This window comes from Podarcis bocagei (genome assembly GCF_964188305.1).
Source record: "Podarcis bocagei genome assembly, chromosome: 9".
Classification (NCBI taxonomy): domain Eukaryota; kingdom Metazoa; phylum Chordata; class Lepidosauria; order Squamata; family Lacertidae; genus Podarcis; species Podarcis bocagei.
The window spans coordinates 2431721-2453676 of record NC_138134.1 but is presented as its reverse complement, the minus strand read 5'-3'; the positions used below and the strand labels follow the sequence as shown (position 1 = coordinate 2453676).

Sequence of the window (21956 nt, the reverse complement as noted above, 5' to 3'; positions counted from 1 at the left end):
GGGGCAGATCTAATATCTAAAGTGGGAGGGGGAGAAAAGGACATCCAACCAGAAGCTCAAAAAGTATCAAATATCAATGGCAGATTGTGAATCTTGGAGCTGCCATGCGGTGCTATGCTTCACTGGCTATCACGTCCAGCTAAATTCATGGAAATCTACCTTGTGAACACTTCACTTATTGGAAATTAGCAAAATTCAACACAGAAAAAGATGGTGTCCGCGTATGCAAAGTAACTGGAGGTCCTACAGTGGTATGATATTCAAAAAATTGTGCTAATCTTCCTCAAGCTTTTACTTAAGGAGAAATATAGCTTGCAAGGAAGTCTCGTGCACACTCTGTTCCAGATAAGATAAGAGTTGAGACCCAAACAGAATTAATCTTGTCCAGTTTTTTTCTTTTCGTAGATCAAATCAACAGGACATACCACCAACACTTTTGAAAGTCCCACTGGTTTCAAAATTAGTTTGCCATGCAGAACTGGGAGCAGGGAGGGGGCAGTTTGGTCTGAGAAGTCCCACAGGCCCCATGGACACACAGACCTGGCCCTGCTGTTCTTGCAATCCTGGGCATCTTTGTTTAATTGCTTATTTTATCACCAACCACACTTACGTATGTAGTTTTTGGAAGTAAAAGGAGATAAAACTGAATGTTTAAGTGACATGAGATACTGCCCTACCCATTCATATTATCATAGCCGTTGACATACAGCTTGTCTGGTTCTGCAACACATGCTAGTAAAAAACGATGAATGCCCCAACCTCCCATTGAAATCAGGAAGCCGTCAAGCCTTTATCAATCCCACATGGGCACAAACCGAGCAAAGGGAAACACTGTGAAGTTAAACTTCTGCTTCAATTTCCCATCAAAGTCAAATGTGCTTAAAAGACTCATTCAATGGGAAAGTTATCCTTTCTAGATTGTGCCCTACAAATACCATATATAATGGTTTTAGCCCACATCTAAAGCAAAGCCATTAAATCTAGGTTGATTTATCTATCTACTGTATATTTCATACCATTCTTCTTTCTTTGTCACTTGACAAAGAGAATCATCCCTCTTTTGTTTAGTTTATAAATATTTGCAGAAATACTTCTTGATGCCCTCTTCTAGACCTCAGGAAATATACTGCAAAATGTCAGGTTCTATTTCCTAAAGCATTACTTAACATTTATCAAACACCTAATAGACTACTATGCACAAAAGTAAACTGTAATAGTCCCTCATCCAAAGGCCTACCCTTTAAGACATGCACAGGGATCATGTAACATTTACTATTTTTAATAGTTTTAACTGTTAACTTTTTAACCTGACATGTTTTGTTGTATATTTCAATTATGGTTGTTTTTAATGCTTTGATGGAATTGTTTTACTGTGAATTTTAATTATGTATGGCTGTTATGGTAATTTTATACAGTGGTACCTCGCAAGACGAATGCCTCGCAAGACGAAAAACGCGCAAGACGAAAGAGTTTTCCGTTTTTTGAGTCGTTCCGCAAGACGAATTTCCCTATGGGCTTGCTTCACAAGACGAAACATCTTGCGAGTTCTTGCGAGTTTGTTTCCTTTTTCTTAAAGCTGCTAAGCCGTTAATAGCCGCTAAGCCGTTAATAGCCGCTAAGCCGTTAATAGCCGCTAAGCCGCTAATAGCCGTGCTTCGCAAGACAAAAAAACCGCAAAACGAAGAGACTCGCGGAATGGATTAATTTCGTCTTGCGAGGCAGCACTGTACTTGTCAACAGCACAGAAGTCAGTTTTCCATGTAAGTAATATATTAATTAATAATTTCAAATTTCAATAGCAGAAGGTAAGGAAGAAAAACCTAGTGCATTCTGTTTCATGTGTGAGTACACTAACACTTTCTGAAGAAGTGTTTCTATAATATTCTGGTAAGCAAAGGCACCACTTAGTATTGTAAACTCTGGAAACAGCAGAGGTTATTTGAAGCAAATACTTCTTAGAAACATCAGTGATCACTTTTATGATTACACCTTTATCATAAAAGCGAAACATGACTGAATCGCATTTGAAAGCCCCACATGGTATTGCTATGAAGCTGGAAGAGATTTTGAACACAAAAATGGCTTATAGGAAGTGAAAAATGACACACACACACACACACACACACACACACACACACACACAATGGATGATGCTGAATATTGTTTTGGTTCTTTATATTCTGCTAAGGACAAAAAAAAATACTGATGTGCATAAATACTTTCATGAATGATATATAAACTCAGATTTATGTAAACTTCATTATTCTAATGCATTTATAATCATCTGAATGCATTTGAATAGAAAAGTTAGACTTTACACTTCAGATGAAGCTTACAAATAGATTACAGCTCGGCATATTAAAAAAAGAAATGATAATTTCCCTGAAAATGCGTGTCAGCTGTCTTATTAACAAACTTTCCCCAGCTAGCACAACAAGAGCAGGCTGGGGCCCGGGGAAAACTGCGCGCCAGAGGCCCCCTGGGGAAAAACAAATGCAGTACAGGCCCCCCTCTGCTTGGAAATATTATTATTGTTGTTGTTGTTGAATTATTGTTATTGTTGTTGTTGTTATTATATTTCATATTTTTAATATTATCATTACCAGACTTTCTTCTTCTTTGAAGAACTGTAATCGTGTCCATGCAGGAGGCCTGAACCACTGAAGGGATGCAGCCTTGGCCCTAACCCAGGGACCTGATAACCAGGCCCTCTGAGCCCCGCAGTGAAATCAAAAACTGCCCATGAGTCAAAATTACTACCACTACATTCTTCATCCTTTAATTATATAAATAACCCCCCTTTTTTCATAAAACCATTAGTTTTTGTTTTTTAATTCATTGTTACACATTTACTATAATTACTCACTTATTTTTTTACTATTCTTCATTTTTAAAATATATTTTTTTATCCCTTCTTAATTTTTAATATACAGTTGTACCTTGGATCCTGAACGCCTTGCAAGTCAAACATTTTGTCTTATGAACGTCAAAGTGAGTGTTCCGCTTTGCGAAAGTTCGAACATCCGACGTGGCTTCCAAATGGCTGTAGGAGCTTCCTGCAGCCAATTGGAAGCCGCACCTTAATTTCTGAACATTTTGGAAGTCGAACGGACTTCTGGAATGGATTCCATTCGACTTCCGAGGTACCACTGTATATATATTTATATACCACTGTATATATCTTTTAAATTATTTTCCCCCTTTTTAATTTTTTTCATTTAAAAGTCTGCTCTTTCACTCTCACTACATCTTATTTTTACCTTTTATTTTTTAGATTCCAACACCTCAACATTTTAAATATTAATTTAAACTTTTTAAAGTCCCTACGTTTTCATCCCCCTCTCCTGCTTTTTTTAATCACACGTTATTACACTCTTCTTTTCCACTTCTTTCTCCCCCTCTCAATACAGAAACAAATAAAAAGATCACACACACACTTCCCCATGGATGGAGGCTCGCAACATTATACAGGAGGCAGCAACGAAAACCATCCCAATGAAAAGGAAATGCAAGAAAGCAAAGTGGCTGTCCAACGAGGCCTTACAAATAGCAGGGGAGAGAAGGCAACCAAAATGCGAGGGAGATAGTGAAAGATACAGGAAATTGAATGCAGATTTCCAAAAAATAGCAAGGAGAGACAAGAAGGCCTTCTTAAACGAGCAATGCAAAGAAATAGAGGAAAACAATAGAATGGGAAGAACCAGAGATCTGTTCCAGAAAATTGGAGATATGAAAGGAACATTTCGTACAAAGATTACCATAATAAAGGACAAAAGTGGTAAGGACCTAACAGAAGCAGAAGACATCAAGAAGAGGTGGCAAGAATACACAGGGAATTATACCAGAAAGATATGGATGGCTCGTACACCCCAGATAGTGTGGTTGCTGACCTTGAGCCAGACATCCTGGAGAGTGAAGTCAAATGGGCCTTAGAAAGCACTGCAAATAACAAGGCCAGTGGAAGTGATGATATTCCAGCTGAACTATTTAAAATTAAGGTGCTACACTCAATATGCCAGCAAGTTTGGAAAACTCAGCAGTGGCCAGAGGATTGGAGAAGATCAGTCTACATCCCAATTCCAAAGAAGGGCAGTGCCAAAGAATGCTCCAACTACCGCACAATTGCACTCATTTCACACGCTAGCAAAGTTATGCTTAAAATTCTACAAGGCAGGCTTAAGCAGTATGTGGACCAAGAACTCCCAGAAGTGCAAGCTGGATTTCCAAGGGGCAGAGGAACCAGGGACCAAATTGCAAACATGCGCTGGATTATGGAGAAAGCTAGAGAGTTCCAGAAAGACATCTACTTCCGCTTCATTGACTATGCAAAAGCCTTTGACTGTGTTGACCACAGCAAACTATGGCAAGTTCTTAAAGAAATGGGAGTGCCTGATCACCTCATCTGACTCCTTAGAAATCTCTACGTGGGACAAGAAGCTACAGTTAGAACTGGATATGGAACAACTGATTGGTTCAAAATTGGGAAAGGAGTACGGCAAGGCTGGATATTGTCTCCCTGTTTATTTAACTTATATGCAGAATTCATCATGCGAAAGGCTGGGCTGGATGAACCCCTAGCCGGAATTAAGATTGTTGGAAGAAATATCAACAACCTCAGATATGCAGATGACACAACCTTGATGGCAGAAAGTGAGGAGGAATTAAAGAACCTTTTATTGAGGGTGAAAGAGGAAAGCGCAAAATATGTTCTGAAACTCAACATCAAAAAACCGAAGATCATGGCCACTGGGCCCATCACCCCCTGGCAAATAGAAGGGGAAGAAATGGAGGCAGTGAGAGATTTTACTTTCTTGGGCTCCATTATCACTGCAGATGGTGACAGCAGCCACGAAATTAAAAGACGCCTGCTTCTTGGGAGAAAAGCAATGACAAACCTAGACAGCATCTTAAAAAGTAGAGACATCACTTTGCCAACAAAGGTCCATATAGTAAAAGCTATGGTTCTCCCAGTAATGATGTATGGAAGTGAGAGCTGGACTATCAAGAAGGCTGATTGCTGAAGAATTGATGCTTTTGAATTATGGTGCTGGAGGAGACTCTTGAGAGTCCCATGGACTGCAAGAAGATCAAACCTCTTCATTCTGAAGGAAATCAGCCCTGAGTGCTCACTGGAAGGACAGATCGTGAAGCTGAGGCTCCAAGACTTTGGCCACCTCATGAGAAGAGAAGACTCGCTGGAAAAGACCTTGATGTTGGGAAAGATGGAGGGCGCAAGGAGAAGGGGACGACAGAGGACGAGATGGTGGGACAGTGTTCTCGAAGCTACCAGCATGAGTTTGACCAAACCGCGGGAGGCAGCGGAAGACAGGAGTGCCTGGCGTGCTCGGGTCCAGGGGGTCACGAAGAGGCGGACACGACTAAACAACAACAACATACTTCCCCAACCATTTTCAATAGCGCTCTCTCTTCTTTCTTGTCTTTTATCTCATCCTCCTCCATTCTCCCCAACTCCACCCATCCCCCAACAACCCCCGCAACCACATGCACCCCTTGTTCCAATGACTATATACAAAAAATAAGCACACAAACAAAAATAGAGCTCACCCGCCCCCTCATCTCCACCCACCACATGAATGCAACAAACAAAATGTGCAGGTTAAAAAAAAAAAGGCAAACAGAAAAAGGCAAACTCATACTAACTAAAACAACATCCCCCCCCCAATAAAACCATCAACAAATAGGCTAAAATCCAACAAATATCTAACATAACGGTGGCGCCAGAGCGTGCCAACACTCACATCCCTACCCTAATACTCCAACAAACCAAAAATGTTGTTAACAATACTGACAATATTGTTTATAAATTTTACACCCAACACAAGCGCCACAAAGGCACTTCACACCATCTCAATGACCCACCCCCATCACACGCGCAAGAGGGGACGGCCTGTTCTCAGACAAGGCCATCCATGCCAGCTGAGACACAGGACCAACCGGCTGGGAGCCAAATGGTCCAAGCCACCCCAAACAAACATCTATATAACTATATATAGGCTACTTTCTATAACCTACCCCCCCCCATCTTCAGTCCATCCGTAACTCTAACCTCCTTCTTCCCCCACCCACCACACTATATGTCAGCACAACACAGTAGGTTTGGGAAGACAATATACGGTGAGAAACAGGACAACCCAGACGGGTTGCTCACCTGCCTCTCACTCTGGCCCAGACAAGAGTGGCAGACCCCCTGCTCCTTGGTGCTCTGCCTGGCAAGCCAGCCGGTGGTAGCGATGAGGAGAAGAAAAGGAGCAGCAGCAGCAGCAGCTAGGGAGAATGGCAGGGAGGATGCAGGGAGGAGGGCCAGGGCAGGCAGGCCTCCTGCCTTCCAAAGCCTGGAGCCAGGCAAGAACATCCCAGAAAACAGTGACTGTTGCAGCAGATTCCGGTACCCCAAAGCTGGTCCTCTGAAGCTTTATATATCATCTTCTATCTAGTGAAATCATTACAGAAGAGTTCTCCTTGGGACACTGTAACAAAAAATTCCCACTTAAAAACCCCCAGTATCAGCTGACTGGGCCTTTTACTCCTAGTGTAATTCCAGCTTAGATCAGAGTTCATGTGTTCAGAATTGATTTAAAATCAAGACAAATTGTATCACCAAGCCTCTATTTAAATCAATTACTTTAATCAACCTCTCCATTAGTAGTTCATTTTTTAAAGAAAGCACATTCTCATTTGTTGAGTCAAACACTGATTTACAACCAAACAGAACTTCTGCATGACATGAAGTAGAATTTTGTACTATGAATGAGGCTCATGCTTCCACTTTTTATGTGTAATCATTGTGCTGGATGCTTGCAGATTTTTATACTATTAAGATGGTTTAAGAAGATTAAAAAAAAATTGTTTATGGGCAATCCAGAGCAACACACATTACCACTGCCCTCTGCTGGGTCCTAAGCCAGGATGCCCTCCATTTAGATCCAATGTATTTTTGACTCCCTTAAGGAACATGAAATCATAGAACTGTAGAGTTGGAAGGGATCCCAAGCGTCATCTAGTCCAACCCTCTGCAATACACATGCAGGATGAAACGTGGCTCAAAGCACAGAAAAGGTAAAGAGATGCCATATTGCATCAATTGAAACATGGTCAGAAAGGAAGGTTAAAGGGATCAGGTACCAGGTGACGGGAAATAGCCTTGCCTGAGACCCTGGAGAGCTGCTGCCAGTCATGGCGGACAATATAGGGCCCAGTGGACAAATAGTCTTGCCTAGTATGTGGCAGCTTGTTGTGTCCCATAAAACTCAAACATACTACAGGAGATTACATCAAAGGAAGAAAATGAAGTTCCAAGGAGCACAAGCTACAATAAGAAGATAATGGAGTTTAGGAGAAGGATTCTTAACCGTCACCATTTTTACGCCTCTTTTATAAACAAGTGATCCAAAACTAATCTAAAGAACAAAACCAGCAATCCTTGCCCTGGATGAAAATCTACAGAACAGATCATGACAATCCTCAAATGGCATTGCTGTATGATTGCTAATGAAACAACTTTAAAAATCGGCCAGCTCTTTGTCAGTGGATTTTCTCTTGATCAAGATAAATACCACATAATCTGCTGGCTCCTTTGGTAGCTCAGGGAACCCTATGGAAGCTCCCCATTGAGCTTTCTATCCAGCAAAGTGCCTTTGCTTCTCAGCAGGCAGCTATTATGCGTACAGGGCTTAAAACAAAAATGTGTCAAAGATCAACTGTATGTTACCTGAAGTGTCAAGTGCACAAGGTGAAAGGTGAAATTTCATTAGGTCAGAGGTGGTATAAATAAAAATCTTATATGCCAAAGAAGAAAGGTCATTTAATATGAAGACATTGGAGATGACAAGCAATAACTTTAAGTAGGAATAGTGTGTTCCTACCTTCATTGATTAAAAATAAAATGGGAAGCACTGACAACAAAGCATACCCACAAACACATTATTTACCCTGTGCTTTGAAATCTTACCCCAAGTCATCATCATTTCATTTGTATGCAACCTATCCTCAAAATCATGATAACAAAACATCCCAAAATCAATGACTGCAAGAAGAGTTTCATAAGAGGAATAATAAAAAGCAACAGAGAACAAATGCAACAGCATTCCAAACAACAACATTTCATTTCAACAGCATTTCAATACAACTATAGGACGCACCTGACCATAGGACGCACCTTGTTTTAGAGGGGGAGAACAAGAAAAAAAAATCTCCCCCTCTCTGCTCAGCGCCCCTTCAGCAAAGCGGCAGGAGAAACAGAGCCCCTTCCATTTCTCCTCCCCCTTGGCTGAAGGGGGGCAGCACAGCTCTCCCTCTCAGCTGAAGCCAGGAGAGTCTTGCTCTCCCGGCTTCGGCAATAGGAACCCGAAGCCTTTGGAGCACAGTGCGAGGTCCCGCTGCGCTCCAAAGGCTTCAGGCGGCTATTCCTGAAGCCTGGAGAGCGAGAGGCGTCGTTGCGCACCAACCCCTCTCGCACTCCAGGCTTCAGCGAAAGCAACACGTAGCCTCTGGATCATGGAGGGAGCGCTCCCTCTGCACTTCGGAGGCTTCGCGTTGCTATTGCTGAAGCCAAGGAGCCTGCATTCGCTCCACAGGATGCACACACATTTCCCCTTGATTTTTGGAGGGGAAAAGTGCGTCTTATAGAACGAAAAAATATGGTACATCTCTTGGTGGTAACAAAAACAAGGGAGTTTGAAATCAAATCAATTTATTTTGGTCACTGACCAGAATGCAACCTATACAACAACAGAGAGCATACAAACATAAATAGATTAAAATTAAGCTCTATGAGCTAATACACAATAAATAACTCAGATATAAAACAACTAAGATATATAAGTTAAAACCCTAATCACTAATTTAAAACATATTAAGACATCAGCTGTTAGATTCATTCAAAGCTTGTCTCCTTAATTTTATAGCAGCAGCAGCAGCAGCACAGAATTTAGCAACTTTTAATGTAATCTCTGTTTCCTGTCTCCTATTAAGTATTTTAAGTAATAATCATCAGTTCTGCTTGGGGTTTGCTGCATGATTGGAGTGATAAACGCAGAGCATATAACTTTGTAGTAATGACAATATAATAGGGCATGAGTAGCAGTTTCAACTTCCTTCAAACCACACAGGCATGTTCGCTTTGAATATGGTTTGCCTTCAAATCTGCCCTGCAGTAATTCTGATGAAAGGACATTAAATTTGGCAGGGGTAAAACCTGTTCTAAATTTGGGTCAGCTGCTTTGTGCTTCATTTCAGAAGTAAAAGTGATACACAAATATAATCCTTGGATGTGTAAATTCTAGGTAGAAATAGTCCCCATTCCCATAGACTCTCAAACCACATCTATCTATCTATCTATCTATCTATCTAGTATTTCTGACCTAAAATTTTGAAATTTTGAATCTGCGAATAAATGTGGGAAATTGTTGGCTTGGCAATTAAAAGAGACAGAAGCAAAGTACTATTACAAACATTGTATCTGATGGAAAATCTATGGAAAATCCTGCAGATATAAGAAAATGTTTTCAGAAATACTTTAAACAGCTGTATAAAAAAGGTAAAGAAGATAAGGATAACATTGAGCAATTTCTTGCGGCGAATGAAATGCAGAAAATTCTCGAGGATAAAAGGTTCCTACTAAATGGCATGATTACAAGACAGGAGGTTGAGATGGCAATAAATAAGATGCAGTTAGGCAAAGCCCTGGGACTGGATGGTCTTTCTGCAAAATATTATAAAATATTGAAAGATTGGCTAATTCAACCGTTGGCAGATGTGTGTAATAAGATTTTAAGAGGGGACAAAGTTCCCGAAACCTGGAAAGATGCATTTATCACTCTGATTCCAAAAATAGATCAAGATAGATCTGATGTAAAAAATTATAGACCAATCTCATTACTTAATGTGGACTATAAAATCTTCGCAAACATTTTGGCCAATAGATTAAAAAAGGTTCTATCAAATTATATACATAAGGACCAGGCAGGATTTCTGCCTGGGAGACATATGAAAGATAACATTAGAAATATAATTGATATAATAGAAAGGTTGGAAGCGAAAAGAAATTGTAAAGCAATGTTAATGTTTATTGATGCTGAAAAGGCCTTTGATAATGTTTCTTGGTTATTTATGATGAAAAACGTAGAAAGAATTGAGGTTGGCCAGGAATTTTTAAATGGTATCAATGTGATCTATTTTGAACAAAAAGCAAAAATCATAGTTAATAATGTGGTCCCCGAGGAAATCAGAATTGAGAAAGGAACCAGGCAAGGGTGCCTGCTTTCCCCTCTGCTATTTATTTCTGTTCTGGAGGTTTTGCTAAACATGTTGAGGAAAGAGGAGGAGGTTAAAGGCATTGTAGTAGGATCCAAGCAATATAAATTAAAAGCCTTTGCTGATCACTTGGTTTTAACCTTACAAGATCCAGAAACCAGTGCAGTAAAAGCACTGAAGCTGATTCAAGAGTTTGGGCAGGTAGCAGGATTTAAATTAAACAAGAGCAAAACCAAAGTTTTAGAAAAAAACTTAGCTAATGAGGAAAGAAAAACCCTTTCTGAAAGGACAGGCCTTCTTTCTGTGAAAAAAGTTAAATATTTGGGTGTGAATTTATCGGTAAAGAATTTGAATCTCTATAAAGATAACTATGAAAAATTATGGAATGAAATCAAGAGAGATCTTAAGATATGGTCAAACCTAAAACTTTCAATGATGGGCCGAGTATTGGTGGTTAAGATGAATGTATTGGCGAAGATGTTGTTTTTATTTCAAGCTCTACCAATCATTGATAATGTTAAATGTTTTAAAGAATGGCAGAAGGCATTGTCTAAATTTATCTGGCAGGAGGAAAAACCTAGAATTAAATATAAATTACTTACAGATATAAAAGAAAGAGGGTTTTTTTCTCTACCAGACCTGAAGATATACTTTGAAGCTGCTGCCTTCTGCTGGATCAAGGATTGGATTCAATTAGAGAATGATGATGTGTTAGATTTGGAGGGACTGGATAATCAATTTGGATGGCATGCATATCTATGGTATGACCAGATAAAGACCCACAGTGGTTTTAAGAATCATGTAATTAGAAAGGTGTTATACAATATATAGACTAGATATAAAGATCTCTTAGTAAGAAAAACACCAAAATGGATTTCGCCAATGGAAGCACAGGCCCCAAAAAAGTTAAATATGGAAAACGAATAGTTGAGGTAATAAGATTTGTTGTTAGAGGATCAGGAAGGTTTTAAATTAAAACCATTTGAACAAATTAAAGATAAAGTGAATTAGTTGCAATATTATCAAATTAATGAATTATATAAGATGGATAAGAGAAATGGTTTTGCAACAGAAAAAACCAAATTGGAAACGGAGTTGTTAAATACTAATGATAAAGGACTTCTGGGTTAGCGCCATCGGCGAATGGTGGAGTTCCTCCAATCGGAGGAACTGGCTCCGTAGAAACTGGGTCTTCCCGCTGTGGCGAAGGTGGGGACCCGCTAGAAATCCCAGGCGGACGAATCCTGGGAACGTGGGGTTCGGCAGGGCACCAGGAGGGCCCCCCCACTCACCGGGAACCCCATTTTGGGGATCCGGAGTGAAGTGGGGTGAGCGGTGCGGTGCTGCGAACTGATTGCTACTTTCACGGAGTGAAGCCGCACAGCCATTGCCGGAGAGCGCTGACTTTTTCCTGTGGACAATTGGATTTAAAACAAGTACCCGTGAGTAGAAACAGAAAATTGGATCAAGAAATATCTTAATTTGGCACCGAAGCGGGAAGGTTCAAAACAGGAAGTCCGCCTTCCGCTTTTTGTACATAGACTGAAGCAAAAACCTTGTAAGCTAAAGTCTGGAAAGTCATTAAAAAAGTTTAAATTTTCTTCATTTATAATTACTGAAACCCCCTTGGAAGCAGGAGAAAAGGGGGGGGGACTTTGTTTAACGCCTGCAGGAGAGGGAGTGAAGAAAGATAAGTTTCCACCGTCTCTAACCTGGGAACGGGGTGTCAGAGACAGAAATTCTTGGAGAGGTTCATTGACTGTGAATGGAATGCTTTGACAGATAGCTAGAGAAGAGAAATAAATTGATTCCAATGTTGCCTTCTGCATTCTAAAGAAACAAAATATCTGAAAAATGAAAGTAATTTTCCTTTGTTGGACTTGCCTTAAAAAAATGGATACAAATAGAAATTGTCTCCTCTAGAGGGAGCTTGCTAAATTGTTGCTGCGCCTACTTGAGGACTCTACAGCTGTCAGATTAAGATCGTGGGACCAGTCCTTTTTGACCTTGACTAAATATGAGCTGGGAGGAAGTTTTGGTGCTTGCTTTATGCAAGACAAGTGCCTTGCTGGAACAGATGCACGAGAAGATGGATTTGATGAATGAGAAAATGGATTTGATGACTGTTGTGGTTAATAACTGTGGACAAATAGGGAATATTGATACAGAAACTATTCAGGGACCAACTCAGGAACCTGTACTGATTGGGCAAGTGCAGAAGATAATGGAGGAAGTTGCGGTTACACCTTAAATAATACAAATGGAGAGACCCGAGGCCCTACAGGAGCATAAGCCGCTGTCTTTGAAGACTGAAGTTGGAGTCGGCCAGGGGGAGTCTGGAGATGAGGAGGTTCTTAACTTTGGAGAGACCTCGAAATATGTTTTTAAATATTTTTTGGACTACATTGATGATTGTGGGGAGTGGGACTCTGGGGAATGGGCTGGTTGGATGAAGGGAGACGAAGATAATTTTGGGTTGGAATCCCCCAGAGACCTACTCCCCAACGAGAAAGGAAAGAAACTAAGAAAGAGACCAACAAAAGACAAGGAAAAGTGCAAGTATAAACAACAAGAAGAAGATCTGCAGAAGGGACGTGGAAGAGACTTAAGGGCCTTGGACATTAGATTACCAGGTTGATGGACTAGATGGAATGGACAGTAAGGACTGACACGACCTGAGACCAGGAAGAAGAGACGTTGGATGAAGATTGGAAGAAAATTTATAAAGAATTTTCCCCCCCTAGGGAATTAGCCTAAAATTAATGAACATTAGGGGAAATGTTGGAATGAAACTATATGACTCTAGTAGAAAAGATATCAGGAGTTATGTATAATCGAGTCTTAAGCGTTAAGCTCTAAAGTATTTTTGGTAAAATAAGGTTAAATAACTTAAGGTAATTTGAATAACAGAATATGGGGAAAGGATGGAAAGGATTTGTTGAGTTAATTAATAGGTTAAATTGTCAAGATAAATTATTTAGTAAAAATTGAGAAAGATGTAAAGAATTTGCTGAAATAATCAAACTAGAATACAAAAAGGGAGGTGTGAGGAGGTCAATGAAACAAGCAAATGGAAGTTAAAGATATGTAATATGGGATTTGTGTCTTTCCCCCCCTCTTTTTTATCTTTTTGCTGTATTGTTGTATTGGTTTTTATGTCTTGTTTTTTTTCCCTTGGTTTTTCTTCTATGTATTGTAGTGTTGTTTTTAAATTTTTTTCTTTCTTTTCTGTAATTTTGAAATTATTAATAAATATTATTTTTAAAATAAATAAATAAATACTAATGATAAGAATATATCTAAAATGTATAATTTGTTGTTGGAGTGGCATACAAAGGATGAATCACCATCATTCGCTTCACCTGCCAAAGGAACAGAAGAGAGAGTTGGGATGTCACCTTCTGAGTTAAATCTTGCCCTCTCCAGCAGGTCAGAGCACGTAGGGATTTGTAAAGGAGCATGTTCCCACTGGCAGAATCCGAGACCAGGGAGAGGAGACGGTGGAGGAAGATTGGAAGAAATTTAAAAGTTATTTGCAGAAATACTGTAAAATTTATGAATGTTAAGGACATTGAAATGAATCGCAGGGGCTTTAGCAACAAAGTAAAATGTAAGATTGGACTAACAACAGATAAATTAATAGGATATGAATTTGCTGAATTAATTTTTTAAAAAGGGATACAAGAACGGGAGACGTGAGGAAGTCAGGAAAATAAGCTAAATTGAAAATGAGAAATTAAGAAAGAGGGAATTTTTGTTTTTTGTTACTATATGTGTTTTTATCTTTTTTCTTTTTCCTTGATGTGTTTAATGTTTGGGTTTTTTTGTTTTCTTGTATTGTATTGTTTTTTGTGATTTTGTATTTTCTTTGTTTATGTATGCTTGTCTATTGTGAAAAATTAATAAAATATTTATTAAAAAAAAAGTAAAGGAGCATGTTCCCATTGCTGAAGGTCTCAGATTTATTTATTTTTTAATATATTTTTATTGCTTTTTTCCAGTTATCATATCAAACAACAAAAGAAAAAAGAAGAAAAGAAAAACAAAAGAAATCCAACTTTCAATTACATTTTTCCATGACTTACTGGACTTCCCCACGTCTCCCTCACCCTGCTTTCTTAACAATAAAATGTCAGCAAATTAATGGCTTCTTTCGTGTGTTATTAATATTTTCAAATAATTCTCTTTTAGGTTCAAAATGCTTATTATCAATTTACTTTTACTTTAAACTAAACACAATATTATTTTAAACTTTAGTCCTTTCCAGGTCATATCTTAATTTCCAATATACAAAATCTTATTGCTGGAGCTTAGTTTCCCAGGTCATGCAAATTATTGGCATTCATATAACTTGTAATATTTTTGTAAATAGTCTTTAAATTTTTTCCAGTCCTCCTCCGTTGTTTCTTCTCCCAAATCTCAGATTCTGCCAGTCATTTCGTCCAGTTCCATATAGTCCATCAATTGCATATGCCACTCCTCCAGTGTGGGCAAATCTTGTGTCTTCCAGTGCTTTGCGATAAGTATCCTTGCTGCTGTTGTTGCATACATAAAAAATACTCTATCTTTCTTTAACACTTTCTGGCCGACAGTGTTTTAGCACTCCCTTTAATATGCTCTAACTCACTGGAGGGTGACCAGTTGCAAGGGAAAACGTGGAAACCCTTTCCCTTTAAAAATTGTGCAAAAGAGGAGACTGCTTTGCCACTCCTTACAAAGGATGAACAAGTTAAATCGGTTATGACTGATTGGGAAGAGATGTGGGACATAATATAATGATGGAGGACTGGGAGAGGCTATGGAGGAAAGGGGTTAAGTTCACTACATGTACGATGTTAAAGGAAAATATTATGAAGATGATGTATAGATGGTACTTGACCCCTGTAAAACTAGCAAAGATTTATCACAATAGTTATAACCTTTGTTGGAAATGTAAAGAAAAAGAAGGTACTTTTTTCCATATGTGGTGGACTTGCCCCAAGGTGAAAGACTTCTGGGAGAAGATTTATAATGAACTGAAAAAAATGTTGAAATATACATTTATTAAGAAACCAGAGGCCTTTCTTCTTGGAATAACAGGTTTAGAATTGCCCAAGAAAGATGTTAAATTATTTTTGTATGCCACAACGGCCGGCCATATATTACTTGCTAAAAATTGGAAAACATAAGAACTACCAAGAGTGGAAGATTGGCAGATGAAGATGATGGACTTTTCGGAGCTAGCTGACCTGACTGGAAGAATCCGCGATCAGAAAGAAGAGAAGTTTCAAGAGGACTGGAGGAAATTCAAGGACTATTTGAATAAATATTGTAATATAAAAAATTAGAAATTACTTGAAAGAAACAAATAGGCCTAGGATTAAATTAAGTTATAATCAAATAAATGGGATTTAGAATGTTAAGAAAAGTGAGTAAGACAGACTATAATTGGAAACTGTTTTAGTTTAATAATGATATTAGAAAGCTGTTACTTTTAATTACAAGGAAACTCAGAAGGGAGGGATTTGAGGAAGTCAACCAAGATGTTTAAAAGGTTGGATTTGTGAAGAATTAAGTTTGTTGTTATTGTTTCTCTGTTTATTGTCCCCCCCCCTTTCCCCCTTTCTTTCTTCCTTTTTCTTTTTCTGTTTTTGTGTATCATTTTGCTTTGTGGTTTGTGTTATCACTGTGGAAAATCTAATAAAAAATTTATTTTTTAAAAAAATTGTTTAACCACCTATTAATTTGGGGAAGATTAGAAAGATTTCTAGAGAAAATATGAACATGACCTTAAAGAGGCGGAAAGAAAAAGGACGAAGACCTACCACTTCTTCGTCTGAAAGCTCCCGTCCTTGGATGCTGCTGTTTTCTCTCACTGCTTGTTGATGCTTTTTACCTTTAATATGGCTAAAGAGATAGACCTCTGAGGAAATCTGAAAAGGGATTTAAAAAAAAGAATCTGAGTAAAAGCACAGTGCAAAGAGGAGTCCTGCATTAAATTAGGCAGCCGTGTATGTGTCCTCCTTTTCTCCCACACAAGAGGGAGCTGTCCAACATGCCTTCCATTATAAACACATATAATATCTAAAAATGAAAAATACTCCTTGCTTCAGAAGTACCATCTTACCCATAGGCAAAATTGATTACTCAATCATAAATAATGTTATTAATGAGTTGTTTTTTTAAAAAAAATTGAGTTGCATTGCTAGCGGAAATATTACACAAAAAACAAAACAAAAAACAAAGCAGCAATTCTGCAACGTAGGCTAGTATCATTGTATTATTATTATTATTATTATTATTATTATTATTATTATTATTATTATTATTATTGCCATCTTGCAGATGACCTGTCTGTGCGTGTGAACACCTACACTGGTGAGAGGAAGCAGGAGTGGGGAATCGAGTGGCTTGCCTAAGGACCAGCTGAGGTGAAATCGAAACAGGGGACCTTCCTGTCTCACAGTTTAAGCTACTCTTCTACAATAGTTTGAGATGTTGCATGCAAATTTATTTAATTCCATTTATTAATTTCTCCCCTCCAAAATATCTCAAAGTGATTTCCCAATAAAAACATCTGCAATAAAACCAATTTCATATAGCAATAAAAAATAGTGGGGTCAATTCAACTAAGGTATACTCCAGAGTAGGTGGACTGAAACTAATGACTCTAACTTAGTCAACCTGCTCATTAATATCAATGGGTATATTCACAGTAGGACTGCTATTGGATACAACCCAATTAAAAACACTTTCAGATGTAAAAACAATTTCAAATCCAATATATACACAGACTGGGATACCTATCTCCACTCAAAAGGTTTGCTGAAAAAGGAAGGAGCAGATCATGCACCACAGTCTGCACAAACTCAAGAGAATTATAAGCTCACCAAGACATTGCACAGTGAGCACTGCTTCTTCCGCTCATACGGTGTAAGCTTAGGGGCGTAGTCCGTATTTGCATGTCTTCCGCTGCTCAGCTCTGCTGCTTTTTCTTTCCTCTGCTCTATTTGCTCCATGTGCCTCCGAATGCTCTCATCATGCTGAGCAAAATCAGAAGTAGTAAACAGTGACATCAAAATGGTCAAAAACACAGCTAAAGGGCTTGACATCAAATCAGTGTAAAACAATGGCACTACTGGAAATAGCAAGTTAATTTAGAAAATCCTAAACATAAACAAATAGCTTGGAGGAATGGAGATGCAATTTTTCTCAATGCCACACACCTTCCAATAAATTAACGGTAGAGTTTAGCTTTATTTTAGGTTAGTTTTGGCCTTATTTATTCCATCCGGCCTGTCTCTCCCCACTTTGCAATCCTTTTAAATGTTTCCTGTTAGTCCCACCTTCTAGAGCTCTGTTTCCTGTGATCTGCTTCCCATCCCCATCTTTTGTCTCCATACTGAATCACTGTTGCTTAATGCGACTTAAGTACAGAATCATTATGACGCTTACAACAATACTCGCAGGCGGACAAATTGGTGTTTGACTATCTTCCAGCAATGACTATGACTTCCACACGTGGTGGCTGTGCCCAAAAGCCTAGTGTGCCAACACTGGGAAGCAGGTTCTCATGACTCGCTGACCTGTGGACCAAAGACCTTCAAGATTTGACAATAAAGGAAGAACTAACTTCTCACAAGGAGAAGCCAGAGAAGTTTGACCAAAACCAGAAAACCAGAGAGGGAGCTAACATATTTGGAATGTTCTGTAGGCAGCTTTCTTCTGCCACACAACTGCTTTACTCGGTCCTGATATCACTTTTGTTAAACAAAAAATGCCAGAGATAAAGACAAGAACTCCACAAATAGCAACTAATTTTCAGGCTCTACCTTCAGCTGGATCTTTTTCTGCAGTTCTTCCATAGCTTCCTGCTGAGCTGCTGTCAGAGCAGCTAGCCTCTCTTCTCGGTCTCTATGCAAATAAGAGGGTGCAGATAAAAACATTTTAAAAGATACAAAGAATTCACCCCATACCTTGTAATATATAGATATAGATCTCAAAGTGATTTACAATCAAGCAGTGTATAAAGCTTATGAAATAAATAAATAAAAAAGAAAGAAAGAAAGCCCACCACTTCCAAATGGAATAAAATGAACTGTGTCCAATGCAGGAGCAGATGGGGGTGAAAGTGGGGCAAAACACACAACTGGGTTAAAAGCTGGCTGCAGCTTTTATTGACACACTTCTAAATAGTTAGGCAAATAGAAAGCAGCCCCCAAGTGCATCAGCAACAGGGCAGCAGGTGGCATAAGGCAAAGGCTGACACAGATCAACACCCTTGGCTTCCACCCTTATGCTTCAGGATTTGTTTGGGGGCCTAAAGGACCCAAGGCGCCAAAAGAAATGCCTCCCTTGAGGTTTAAAAGGATGCCTAACCTGCTTACCCTTTCTATGCAGAGTTCCTGGCCACTGTAAATAACACCAGCTGTGACAATGAATATTCCCGGCAGCAGATTACCAGGTCAACCCTCAAGAGCTCAGAAATGGATCCAATAGCTGAGAAAGACTGTTCCTTTTATTGTTTGAGAATTCAAAGACAAAAACCTACTGGACATCTAAAGCTGATGAAAAACACACGGAAACTTCTGGTTTCAATAAAAAGTAATATATAAACAACAACTTTAGAGAAAACAAGGCTGGCAACATTAACCCCTGCTGCGTGGAAATCCCTTGGGGACGGCTGCAGCGCCTTGAGACAGCCAGGTTGTGTATCCAACAGAAGTGACCAGAGGATGGATGACCGCTGGGAGGAGCACAGAGAGAAAAAATGCCCTGGTGCATCTGCAGGAGCACAACCGGATGCCTTCCTCTGCCCCAGGTGAAACAAAACATGTCTCTCCCATATTGGTCTCTACAGCTACAGCAGGCGCTGTAACTCTCCAATGGTTTGACTTCAGCCCCAAAGGCACACACCTCCAGCGTTTCCTGAGACAGACGGATGCCAACAACAACTATAGAGCACCTACATTGACCTCACAAACATTTATTAGTGTTGTTGCATGAATTGAATTGATGGGACTAGTATTCTTCAACTTCTTTGACATCTAAAATGTTCAGAAACCTTCCTGATAACCAATTCAATGTATGTTGTAGGCAGGGGGAATCCAAGCTGGCAGGTTGACAGACAAGACTCCTTCCACAACAATGCCTTAATTTCCACTATGGATGTGTGAACTCTTCCCTGATATTTCTGCCACTGAACAGAGATGAAGATTGTTTAGGACATTTTCTTGCAAAAGCAGATGTGCAAATTTTGCAAGGGCCAGGTTTCCCAAATGATCTGTTCTTATCGCAGCACATGAATGCATTGTGTCCTGTTTGAAGCCCTGTGTGGCTGGGCTGCGCTTATCACAATCTGGTATGTGCTTATCACCATTCCTTGTCTAATTGATTTACTTAGGGCTGTCCCCATAGACAGCATCTTAAAAAGCAGAGACATCACCTTGCCAACAAAGGTCCATATAGTTAAAGCTATGGTTTTCCCAGTAGTGATGTATGGAAGGGAGAGCTGGACCATAAAGAAGGCTGATCGCCAAAGAATTGATGCTTTTGAATTATGGTGCTGGAGGAGACTCTTGAGAGTCCCATGGACTGCAAGAAGATCAAACCTTAAGGAAATCTGTTCTTAAGGAAATCAGCCCTGAGTGCTCACTGGAAGGACAGATCGTGAAGCTGAGGCTCCAAGACTTTGGCCACCTCAGGAGAAGAGAAGACTCGCTGGAAAAGACCCTGATGTTGGGAAAGATGGGAGGCACAAGGAGAAGGGGACGACAGAGGACGAGATGGTGGGACAGTGTTCTCAAAGCTACCAGCATTCACAAAAGCCCCCTAAAGCAGGGGTGGGTGACCCTTGACCCTTGGAAGATTGTCCACTAAATAATTTCAAATGCCCTCTGCAAGCAACTGGTTAAGACCGCTGGCAAGAGCAACCTGTCCCTCCCACAACTGCCTGTCGGGAGAAGAGAGAAAGAAGGGGGATGCTCCACCCCTGAGACCTTCCCCAAGCATTAAGTACTGCAACCTTTGGTTGCAGGTCTAATATTTTAATCAGGAATCAAGGATGCTACCTGGCCCTTTCACGAGCTGCATCTTCCCGGGCTCTCTCCTTCTCCTGCCGCTGCTGCTCAATCCGAGCTTCCTGCTCTTTTCTTTTCGTTAGCAACTCTTCAACCCGGGCTTGGCGTTCTGCTTCCAAAGCCCTTTTACGTTCCTGGAGAGCAAGCATCTCAGGTTAAAAATCTCAGAACATGAGCACAAGAAGCAAGCAGCTTTTAATAGGCCCATTTTCAAAAACTTCTGGATGAGCACAGGGACAGATAGTTAAGCCCAGGGGGGCAGAAGCAGAAGTGTGGCCCTATTTTTATGAAAGTATCACACCAGTAAAACAAATGAAACTGCTAAAAGCAATTTTATACTGACTCTGTTATTACTGGTTGCATTTGTAAAGTTTAGCAATACCTGCACAGCTTCATCACGTGCTTGTTTCTCCTCCTGCCTTCGCTGACGCTCTTCCTGCAACTCGTTCAGCCTTTGCTCATACTCTTTTAGCTTGGACAAAACATCATGGCGCTTATTCTGGGCTTCTAATGTGTTTATAAATGCTATCTCATTTACCTGCAATTAAAGCAAAGTTTGAATATGAGTGATAAAGAAGTCTTTAAAAATTGGGTAAGAGCAGTATATAAAACATCATAAAGACTCTGGACAATTAACAGCAACCAGAAACCTAAAACCAACTCACTCCTTCCTGTTGAAGGTTGTGGCCCAGGGTGAGAGAGGGAAAGTACTGGAAAGAAACCACTGGCTGAGCAGTTTGGCTTCTTAGAACCCGGTCTCGGCTTCCTTGAGGAAGGACTTATGGCAAGAGATGTCTTGCACCTCATAGCAGTTGGCAAAAATGTGTTTGCTAAGAGTCTCGCGAAACTGATCAGGACAGCTTTATACTAAATCCTGAGGGAGACGGAGACAGTATTGCAGAGGACAAAGGGACAACTGCTACTGGGAATAATAGCCTCACTGAGGCACAGGAAACTGATGTGGTGCTCCATAAGCCTGCTAACTGACTGGCAGTGAAATCCAAGGGTTTCAGACAGGGGTCTTTCCTAACCTTGCCTGGAAATGACAGAGATTGGACTTGGGACCTTTTGTATGCAAAGCATGTGCTCTACCAGACCCTATGACCCTTCCCCTACAGAGCACTCTGCTCCTTAGCTGCCTAGGATCCTTTACTAATCATCAGCCTGCCCAAAAGAACTACTCTTCTCTCTTGGATCTGGCAGTCATCTTGTTTTATGATAGGCCCCCACAGTAGCCATTTCCTGACTGATGCCCACTGCACTTTCTCAAAATTCCAAATGTGCCCACTGGCCAAAAAGGTTAGACAGCCCTGGTTTTGAGGATATCCGCACCTGAGAAATTCCACCAGTAATTTCATGATCTGCAACCAACCCGACTGAACCAGTTTACACAACCAGTTCACTTTCTGGACTTTGCAAGGGCCATATTAAAACCAACCAACCAGCCAAGAAAATGGTTAAGCACTACAATAAGTGCTGCAAAAAAAGGTCAGTTTCCAAATCTGACTTTAACATTATTAGCAAAAGTTTGATGTTTTCAAATAAACACTTTCCATGTTGCTGACTAATTTATCTAACTCAGAATTTCAGAAGCCTCAACTGATGCGTCGGCAGCCATTTCAGATA

General features: G+C 39.9%; 1 protein-coding gene across 1 annotated transcript in view; it reads right to left on the bottom strand.

Moving 5' to 3' along the window:
* The window catches only part of SCAPER (S-phase cyclin A associated protein in the ER), a 212502-nt gene that overhangs the window by 121696 nt on the left and 68850 nt on the right, over nucleotides 1-21956 (bottom strand). Inside the window, exons 16-20 of the mRNA XM_081207983.1 lie at nucleotides 20713-20868; nucleotides 20322-20464; nucleotides 18084-18165; nucleotides 17142-17294; nucleotides 16077-16184 (exon numbers count right to left, since the gene is read on the bottom strand). Coding sequence (XP_081064109.1) covers nucleotides 16077-16184; nucleotides 17142-17294; nucleotides 18084-18165; nucleotides 20322-20464; nucleotides 20713-20868 — 642 coding nt within the window. The remainder of the gene's footprint in view (nucleotides 1-16076; nucleotides 16185-17141; nucleotides 17295-18083; nucleotides 18166-20321; nucleotides 20465-20712; nucleotides 20869-21956) is intronic.